This window comes from Aquila chrysaetos, chromosome 20 (genome assembly GCF_900496995.4).
Source record: "Aquila chrysaetos chrysaetos chromosome 20, bAquChr1.4, whole genome shotgun sequence".
Classification (NCBI taxonomy): domain Eukaryota; kingdom Metazoa; phylum Chordata; class Aves; order Accipitriformes; family Accipitridae; genus Aquila; species Aquila chrysaetos.
The window spans coordinates 20051101-20061816 of NC_044023.1; the positions used below are offsets into that span (position 1 = coordinate 20051101).

General features: G+C 50.5%; 1 protein-coding gene across 1 annotated transcript; it reads left to right on the plus strand.

Annotated features, from left to right (window-relative positions):
* Nucleotides 1-2863: 2863 nt before the first annotated feature.
* Nucleotides 2864-5223, plus strand: GPR27 (G protein-coupled receptor 27). The gene has a single exon (XM_029996308.2). The coding sequence runs from the start codon at nt 3015-3017 to the stop codon at nt 4155-4157; it is 1143 nt and encodes a 380-aa protein (XP_029852168.1). The 5' UTR covers nt 2864-3014; the 3' UTR covers nt 4158-5223.
* The last annotated feature ends 5493 nt before the right edge of the window (nt 5224-10716 follow it).

Consider the following 10716-nt stretch of genomic DNA (forward strand, 5'->3'; position numbering starts at 1 on the left):
GCTCTGCAAAAGCAGAGGGGTTACAAAATACCCCATTTCTCGTTTTTTAGTCGAACACTGTAAATGTGGCACCGTCCTAATGTCCAAACTGAGACCCAGCCTGGGCAAGGAACTTGGTTGAACCTGACGGGTCTGACGCAAAGAAGAGGTGAAGCACCCCAAGGTGCAGGCATGCCTGCACGGGGCAGGGAGGGCTCTTCCCCTGGCAGGGAGATCAGAACAAGGGCTGGAGTGTAACAGGCAGAGTTAGCCTGGCGGGTCTAACCCCATCTCAGCCCCTTTGGGAGGCAAGGAGCCTGCTTGCATGAAGACTGTATGAACCCCCCCCACCTGCCCCTTATTTTCTCCATTCCTTTTGGCTGTTCCTTTAGCGTCACGCCTCTCGGCCAGCCTCGCAAGGAAGCCGGCCCCAAATTCCTGGCTCACACTGCCTATAGCACTACAGAGCTCCATCAGAGGAGCAGGCCTGGGAAGATGGATGAAACACCATTCCCTGCCGGCTCTCCCCGCGCTACAGGTGGGAGAAAGATGAGCTAGCGACTTGCTGCTGGCCTGGCAAGATAGCAGTGAATTACGGCAGCTCCTGAGCCAGCTCAGCTGCGCTGGCGAGCGTTCAGGGAGAGGAGAAACCCTACCCGCGGGCACAGAGGAGGGAAGCAGGTGTGTTACTCCCTTTTGCTCACTTGATGGCAGAGATCAGAGAGCTAACACGGGCCATGAGGTCTCCTCTGGTCCTCTGAAAAGCCACGCACCCCCAAGGACAACCGATCCTCGGACTCGTGCTTGGCAAAGCGCTTTGGCTGCTGGCACCCTGCCGTGGGAGAGGTTGTTAACGCGGACCCGTGCTGCACCAGGGGCAAGCGAGGCATGCGGTGTCCCCAGCTCCTCCAGAAAGACATCGCTCCTGACACCGGTGCCGGGGCTGCCGAGGGGACATCACGCACCCGGCGCTCAAGTCGCTGCACGAATGTGAGAAACGCCTTGAAAATTGCACAAAGCACTGAACACCCCGTGGGCAATTCTCTGTCGCAGTAAAACTTTGGTGCAAATGAGAAACCTAACAACTGAAAACAGCTTAGATGTACTGGTAGGAAGCAAAAAGCAGTCTCAATTATCTGCCGCTTTTTTTTTTTTTTCCTCTCAGGATTTCTTTGCTCTCCCAACACTAGCAATAAATAACAGATACAAACCAGATCCATGGGCAAACGAAGTCCTGCATGTGATACAGGTTGCCCTCAACATGTCTTTGGGCCAAAGTCTGGTTTTGGTGCCACCACTGTTTAAATGCCAGGAGTTCACCAGAGCTGCTCTGGATGTCTGGTGGCACGACCAGGGTCGGTGCCTGCCCCCCGCCACACACAGCGAGACTTTCTGAAACCAGCCAGAAAGATCCACTCAAAAGCTGCTCCACTGACATCCGCTTTTGGGGCTGATGCAGGCAATTTAATTGCTATCATTTCTGGAATAACGCTGAATTTACTGATGGCTTTTAATAGAATGCTCAAAAAGGATTTCAGACGTGTCCTTCACAAGAGGCCATGAAGGAAACTCAGTAACAGTACGATAATTGCATTAGCATCTCCAGCGAGCCCAGGGCCGCGCGGTGGTGCGTGCCTTACAAGGCGCACAGAGAGGCCTTGCCCTACATACTCACGGATGGCAAAGCGGGAGAGAGAGGACAAGGATCTGCGCCTCCCTGGCCTACATTAATTAAACTGCCCGTTATAAACCCGCACCAACAGTACGGGTGCATCAGCGGAAGCTTTGTGCTAGCCAGGCCAAAGGTGTTTTACCCAGCTCACAGAAACCTGCCCGGACCTGTGCAACTGAGCCTGGGAGGTGGTAAGCCCCTGCACAAAGCAGAAACGCAGAAAGCATCCACGTGGGTTAGGAACATTTTGCCAGCTCCCCTCCCGTTCTTGGGAACCCCAGTCAGGCCCCAAATGTCAGGCTCCTGACTTGCAGAGGCAGCTTTTCCTTGATGTTCACGCTGAAACACTCGCCACGCGAGCTTGCTGCAAAGCTCCTTCCCCAGCAAGGGACGGCGTGCCCGGACAATCTGCTGCAACAGGCGCTCCTGGACTTGCCTCCCCTGCGTGCAGAAAGAGAGAGCGTTAAATGGCCGTTCCGCAGGGCTAAATCTAGCAAAAGCGCATCGGTGAGCGTGCCACAGGTGTGCCACTGACGCACGGATATATCGGATCGATAGACACACGCGCTACGTATCACCACGGGTGTATACGGGCGTACGCGCACACCTGTGCCGTGCAGACAGATACATCCATCGGCTATACACCGCAGCAGCACCGCGGGGATGCCCACCCTCACCCCGGATACCTCCGAGCCCCATATCTCGGTACCGCCCCCCCCCCCCCCCCGACCCCGCTGCGGCAGCGGGACCTCCGCGCCGCTCCGCGCCGCTGCGCGAGTGACTCAGCCCCGCGCTCCGCAAGGGGCCGGGCTGCGCGGAGCGGGGGGGGGGGGGGCGGAGGGCAGGGCGGAGGGAAGGAGGAGGAGGAGGAGGAGGGAAGGGAAGAAGGAGGGAGGGGGATTTACCCCATTGTCCTCGGCGGGAGCTGGGCAGAGCCGCCGCCGCTGTGCGCAGGCTCGCCCGGCCCCCTCGCCCGGCGCGGAGGAGCAGCTCGCCGGCGGTAAGGGGGTGGCTCCGCGCTGCTCCGCGGTTGTGCGTCCGTGTCGCCCCCCCCCCAACTCCCCCAGCGCATCCCTCATGGGGCGGCGGCGGCGGCGGGCGCGGCCGTAGCGCGGCCGCGGGGCGGGGGATCCGCATGGCCCGCGGGGAGCGCGGCGGCAGCGCCCCGCGTCGCCGGAGCGGCCGGGGCGGGGGCGGCGGCGGCGTTGGCGGCGGCGGGGGGAGGACGGCGGCGGCGGGGATGGGGGCGCCGGGCGGCGCGGCCCTCGGCCCCGGCACGCTGCCGCGGCGCTGAGACCCCGGCCCTGCCTGCGCGGCGGCGCCGAGGAGGAGGAGGAGGAGGAGGCGGAGGAGGAAGGACCCGATGGCGAACAGCAGCGAGCTGGGGAGCAGCAGCAGCCCGCACCTGCCCAGCGCCGGCGGCCTGCTGAGCGCCTCCGGGCTGAAGCTGGCCACCCTGGGCTTGATCCTTTGCGTGAGCCTGGCGGGCAACGTGCTCTTCGCCTGGCTCATCCTCAAGGACCGGCACCTGCACCGCGCCCCGTACTACCTGCTGCTGGACCTCTGCCTGGCCGACGGGCTCCGCTCGCTGGCCTGCTTCCCCTTCGTCATGCTGTCGGTGCGCAGCGGGGCCGCCTGGCCCCACGGGCCCCTCAGCTGCAAGGTGCTGGCCTTCCTGGCCGTCCTCTTCTGCTTCCACGCCGCCTTCCTGCTCTTCTGCGTGGGGGTCACGCGCTACATGGCCATCGCCCACCACCGCTTCTACGCCAAGCGCATGACGGGCTGGACCTGCCTGGCCGTGGTGTGCATGGTGTGGACCCTCTCCATGGCCATGGCCTTCCCCCCCGTCTTCGACGTGGGCACCTACAAGTTCATCCGGGAGGAGGAGCAGTGCATCTTCGAGCACCGCTACGTCAAGGCCAACGACACGCTGGGCTTCATGCTCATGCTGGCGGCCGTCATCGCCGCCACCCACCTGGTCTACATCAAGCTGCTCTTCTTCATCCACGGCCACCGCAAGATGAAGCCGGCCCAGCTGGTACCGGCCATCAGCCAGAACTGGACCTTCCACGGGCCGGGAGCCACCGGCCAAGCGGCTGCAAACTGGACGGCCGGCTTCGGCAGGGGGCCCACGCCGCCCACCCTCGTGGGCATAAGGCAGGCCACCCACAGCCAGATCAAGAGGCTGCTGGTGCTGGAGGAGTTTAAGATGGAGAAAAGGCTCTGCAAGATGTTCTACATGATCACCTTGCTCTTCCTGCTCCTCTGGTCCCCCTACATTGTGGCCTGCTACCTGCGGGTCTTCATTAAGGCCAGCTCCATCCCCCAGGTCTACCTGACCACCTCCGTCTGGATGACGTTTGCCCAGGCAGGGGTCAACCCCATCCTCTGCTTCATCTTCAACAAGGAGCTCAGGGTCTGTCTCCGAGCCCGCTTCCCGTGCTGCCAAAGCATCCAGAGCACCCAGGGCACCATCCTTTGCGATCTCAAGAGCTTTGGGATGTAGGGGGGCTTTTCTTTTTCTAAAAAAGAAAGATGGATGTGATTTTCCATGTTTCTGCATATGATCTCAAGAGAGTGGGACCTGTGGGGGACATACTAAACCACCACCCAGCACCCAAACCTTAGGCTGTAAGAAGCTATTTTATTTATTTTTCTATATTTTGCGTATGCTCTCTTCAGAACATAACAGGTTGCTGTCTATGGGAACAGGTACTTGAGCAGAACACCCCCAAACCTTAGGCAGTAAGAAGCTGTTTTTCTTTGTGGTTGTGTGGTTTTTAAAAACAAAACAGGGCTCCGAGTTTCTGGTCTTGCTTATTCTAACATTTCTAGACATGATTCCAACAGATACGGATTAAGGCCATGACATTTTTTTGTTTGTTTGTTTCCCTATTCCTGTCTGTTTTGATAAAGGCTTAACAATTTTACTCATGTAATATTTGATAAGGGCCAAGACAATTTTATACTAAAGTTATTTTTGATGACCTCAAGAGGTGTTGTTTTATTATTATTTGATTTTAAGTGAAGAACAAGAAGAGGACGTTCCTAATGTGGTCAGAAGTCAGTTTTTGGTAGGAGCTGTTGGGTTCATTCATTCTCAAATGGTTTGAGTATTTGAAGCAGTTACTTATAACTTTTTTGCTTGACATGCAAACAGTGTAGAACTAATTTCAATTTTCTTGTTGCACTATTCATTTGGTAATATTTCAGAACTATTTGTGAAACGTGATTTTAAAATATCAACTTTAAAAATAATCAACTATAGCAGTTTTTAAAACCTAGATTGAAATTCATATTTTACTGCCTTTATAGGAAGTTATCTACAAACCTGGGTAATACTTGTACATTTTGACTGTTTTCTTTAATAAAATATTGAAAACCTTTACTGTATGTAATTGTTTCAGAATGGCAGCATTCTGCTTTGCTGACAAATAACTTGTGTATGTGGAAGGTTGTATGTCTTGTGTCTGAGTAGATTTCACAGCTGAGGTTATTATGGACAAGCACAATCCTTATTTGCTGTTAGATCTCAATTTAGGTGTTTATACCAATAAAAGTGACTAAAGCTATTTTTAAGAAGACTTAAGTTCATGATGGGCAACAGGTTTAAATAGCACAATTCTCTTTGTCTACTGAAACCAAATTTCTGTTTTAGCTAATCGCTCCTCTGTTAACGGTAGAAAAGAGTGTGGAATTGTGGATTGCTGATTTTAGTTGGCAAAGCAGGTTTTTGACATGGTGGCTTGGTTAATACTGTACTCATTGGTAAACTATATTCTTAACAGGTAATTTACATTTATTAAGCATGGCATTTTAACCTGCTTTATTGTTCTACAAAAACTTCTCTGAAAGCGTTTTAACTGGCAGCCTGATGGCAGGATCCTGACACAAGTTTTTAGCCATCTCAGGGGAAGCTGTCCCTGACGGGCTTTCTTTCTGATGTATCATGTAACATTTACAAACATTTACATCACAGCGCTGGAGCAAGTCGCACACAAAATGACAGAGATAAGCTCAATTTCCATGAAGAAGTCTGCATCTGTGCTAAGAGTATTTCTGTAGAGAGTAGTCCAAAGTTGTTAGACATTAGCTGAGAAATGGTTGTCCTTACTCTGACATGAGCACAGAAGGGACGCGTGTGACGGATCAGAAGAGGGCTAGGGTGGCAGCTTCAGATTTAGGCAGGGAGTGAAATGAGGTGGGGCATCTGGTTTGGTTTTATGTCTTGCTTTCCACCCCCAGCTCAGATTTGAACACCAGAGAGGCAACATTTCTTGAAGCGCGTAAGGAGAAGTTTGCAATTTGAGCTTTCGGTATAGCTGCAGAGAAGATAGATAGGCAGGAGGAAGATGGAGCTGTGCTGATACTGCCAGAGCTGGGCTAAGAAAAGTGACCGTGGATGGGCTATCTTGAAAACAAAGTGAGACTTAATGTTTGGGAAAAAAAAAAAGCTGTTTGAAAATGCATCTGGGTACAGAAGGAAAGCTGTCAAGAACTTCAGGACACAGCAGAAGCTGGTTATCAGTGTTAATTATATTTTCCTCATGGAATATCAGAGCATAGCTTAGTGAATCTTAGAGAGTAATGGGGCAGAGTTGTATTACAAAGACTTAGGGGCAAGGTGTCAATGCTGTTGCTGGGAATTGTGTTCCAAGTATACCTTACATGCCTGTTTTACTGTTAGGTCTTTTCAGCAGGGTTCCAACTTTTGTGGAATCTTATTTCCTTAAAATTTAAGAAGCTTCCTATGCAGGGGCCCAGAACTGTGATCTCTACCTCAAATCTTGCCTTCTTTTTCCTAATCCTGGCTGGTACCCAAGCCAATGTTTTCTTTCTTTTACTCTATTAAAAATGCCTGATATTTTGGCATCCTATCGCTCTTCCAGCTATAAGTAGTATGGTTATGATTCTATTTAAACCACAGAGATGAGAGAATAGTTATTTTAAAACCTCCTTAAAAGCTGCAAGGACCAGATTTTTCACTTCTAGAAAAATTAAGCACAAGTTGTATAGTCAATCGTTTATGCGGGGGATGAAAAAAATCACCTTTGGGTGACCCGATGGTTTTTATTTAGACTTAGCTTAGCCACGCTGCTGTATTGAATGCCAATCTGTGCATAGGCATCCCCCATCTCGGCAATGCCCTCGCTAGATGGGTAAGTCCGGTTCTTATCCACTGAAGATAACAGATGCTTTGCTATCACCCATCAGTGGCAACCAGACCCATCCATGACTGAGAATAACACTGGCTACAGCAAAAGGATACCAAAAAGTTTAAAAAGATTATCTGTATACCCTGCCTTTTGCTTGCATGTAGCTTCCAGGGCTGTCTCAGGACTTCTGATGTACTCTGAGGGCAGAATCAGTGCCATTTGAAGTTAATTTTATATTTTAGGTACTTGTAATGTCAGGCAGATTATGATCCTGGCCACGCTAGTACAAAAGAGAAGGAACTCCAGTAGCTTTAATTCAGGGTTTAGATGGATGTTGTACAATAGGGCTTCATTCCAGAAAATGTGAAACTAAATATCAAGGACAAACACGTGGCAGAAAATGAAGTGGTACTTGGTGCCGGCACACCAACAAACACCACTTGCAAGTCTATCCTGCTGGCTGAGAGAGCACCAAGAAAGTATGAAAAAACAGAAAGGGCTGGAGAGGCACCAGAGGATAACTATTCTTTCTGACATCTGAGAAGAGATAAGAAAGTGGCAAAAAAAATAGCATTTCCAAAGCACAGCATTAGCATGTTCTCACAGCATCCTTTAGTCTGCATATGGGGAAAATGGGTCGCAGAGATTAAATGCTTTGACCAAGATCAGAGAAAGGATGTCAGAGAGGATGAAAGCCTGCTCAGGATAACAAAACAAGAGAAATAACATTAGGGAGACAGGGCTGAGCACAGGGAGCCATTGCTGATGCTGTTGGGACCTGTGAGGAGCAGCTGTAAGCCTCCATACCCCCAGCTGCCCATCCAAAAACCAGAGTGTTGCTGGCCTTCCTCAGAAGTGCTAATGGCTGAGACTCAGAGCTGGGTGATGATTACCTCCCGCATCCACATGAGAAGCTATTGCAGCTTGTTGTGCAAGTCCTGGGCTCACTTGCAAAAACTCAGATGGCCTGAACCCCTCTCCCCATCCCCACTGACCAGAATGCAAAGTACTCGGAGGGTTTGGTGAGCTGCACGGCAGTGGGGCTCTCCCAGCTCTTCCATCTACCTGTGCTTGACCAGAATATAGATTGAGGCTTCTCTATACCCCTCCAGGCAGATGTATGATAGTTTTCCATATTCTGGGCAACACGAGTGCTGAGTATCACAGGAAATACCAACATCATCTCCCCCAGAGATTCTCTGCAGTCTGGCTCAGAGGTCACGGCGCGCTTGCTTTTGCATATCTGTGGTGAAGAATTGCACTGGGAGCTGCTCTGGAAAAATCTTGATTGCTGCTGGCCTCTTCACTCACTCACCAGGTATTTAACACATTCCTTGTAAACGCTCCCAGTCCAAATCTTGAAGTCAGTGGAGTTTTTAGCATGAACTTAAATGTCAGGCCAGCTTGAAAAATGACACCGGCCTGAAATCTCAACAAGTAGCGGGTATGGCGACGTCCGATTTGCAACATTAAATGCTTGGAGTACTGTGGGGTGCTTCTAGCTCTGCTGTTACATTTGGAAAGAGTTTGCTAGGAAAGGGGCTGAAATATTTGGCCCCAGCCAAATTATCTTGTTGGGTAAAGGTCTCATTCAGAGGTCGTGCTAGAGGTGGAGGATGAGCAGGGAGATGCGTAGCCCACAAGCTGTCATCGTTTGCTTTTCCAGTACCAGATCTGCACCAGGGGAGGCAAAGCTGCCTCCCAGAATGGTGTGAAGCCAGTAGCCTTGAGGAAAAAGGGCAGGAATTTGGCTTAGTCCGATAGCAACAATTCTTTCCCGGGGCTCTACCTGGATGTGATACAGCTACACCTCCAGAAGGCTGCTCTGCCATATGCTGTGGGACTGCCCTGGGATATGTTGTGCTGAGCTCAGAGGAGAGCAAAGCTGACATTTTCCCTCCCTTCCCAGCAAAGGATGCGTGGAGTTTGGCTGGACCTCTGCCACTAGCCCCACATGGTAAAGCACAGTCACTTTGCTCCCCTGTAGCAGCTGCCCTTGCTCAGAACTGCCAGCAAACCACCCCAAGAGAAGCGGCTCCGGACAGAGTAACGGACATATTGGCAGAATGCCTTGTTAAGTATCTCAAGGCACTTCATTAACTTAGGCTGCAGATCAGATGATTCCGTGCAGTTTCAGAATACCCCAGAAACCTTATTAGATAGTTATGCTGCAAATCAAAAAAACTATTAGAAACATGGCAGGGGGGCTGTTTTCTAATAGAGGTTCCTTAAAATCCTCAATTTTAGCACAGCTTCCTTTATAGTTGCTCAAAACACTGCACAGGCTACAATTAACTCTATTGTGATACGAACCAGGAAGCGTCTCCCATGCTATGATGTTCTTAAGCTTCAGACTATTATAAAGTATATGACATCTCAAAGAAATGGAGCCATCCGAGAAAGACCGTCGGTGAAGATGGTCTCTTAAAAGCTGCTGCAAAGTCGTGCTGGGCTGGGGCGGTGTTGATGAAAGTCTTACCCCAAACCTCCTTTTATGCTGGTGACCTCTGATGCCATGTCATTCATGAAGAACCTTGTGTGGGGTAAATCCTTACTCATCCATCGGTTGTAGAACTGGTGACCAAGAGCTGATTTTCCAACAGGCCTGACATCTGCGGCCCTCTGACTTTCCCTAGAGCTGATGATGCTGAGCATCTCTGAGCCTATTTTTGGTTGGTACAAGTCATTAACTGCCCCACACCTTGGTACTTTATCTGAAAAATGATTAATTATTCTTACTCACCTTTGTAGCGCACAGAACTACTGATGGCAAGAGCAGAGCATTATCACGGGTGAACAATCGCTGACTACATAAGCTTTCATCACTTAACTTTAAAGTCAAGCTAAGCCTTTAATGCCAGCTGTTGCATTTCTGTATTTCTATTCATGTTTAATGACCTCAGTACTTGCACTCTGTCTTTGATCTTGTGAGTCATGCATGGTTGTACTGTGGATGTATTTATCGGAAAGCCACTTTCTTCAGTGCCACATTTTTCACCTCTACCGTGACCAGGTTGATAGCGCAAAGCACTTTGTGTAGGAGGCTTTCAAGTTCAAAGCTAGTCTTGCAAGGGCACAGGGAAGCTATGAAGTCCCAGTTAATTTCAGGCAGTCATCACAGCCCTAACAGAGTAGGCAGAAATCAAGAGATCGCCCAGTGAAAAGAAAGCCCGTCCTAAAGTTTCTGAATGTTATTTACTGGTGTGTCATTAAAAAAAAAAAAAAAAAAAAAAAAAAAAAAAAAAAATCCTGTGTTTTTGTGTGAGGATGATTAACCTTTGGAACAAATCATCCAGGGAAAAAAAACGGATCTTCCATCTGTGAGACGTGCAGTGTGAGCCTGCGTGCCTGCCCACGGCACACCTGCCCAGGCGCCTGCCCCCTGCCCGACCGGGGTCCCTGCGCCGGGGTCTGGGACTCAGCCCGCGCACGCAGGGAGAAAAAGAAATCAGAAACACTAGTAAACAGCACCAGAACCCTCTCCGTCTCGCAGTGATTCACCCCTTCCTTTTCCTAACTGTTTTACAACACCCATTTTATCATACCTTATAAATACCAGTGCTTGCTTCTCTCGGAAATTTCAGCAGAGGTAGAGCTAAAATGGCTTTGTCATTAAAAAAAAATCCACAGAGGGAAACACGGGAAGATTCAGAAGGAAGGGCTGAAGTCTGGGTGCTTTCTGACAGCGAGAGGAAGGAATGATTTAGTGGAATATTACCTCACTCCATCGAACCACTCAATCTGTCCCCATCTGTCACCAAGTGCTTGCAGGAGGGTGATGGAAAGGAAACCGTTGAGTAGCTTGATAGTCAAGTAAATCAGCCGGGCTTTTTCCTTTTCCTCCCTCATTAGGCCTCGCACGCTCACGCTACACAGCGGGTCCGGCGGCACGCTGCGCCGAGGCCGAGG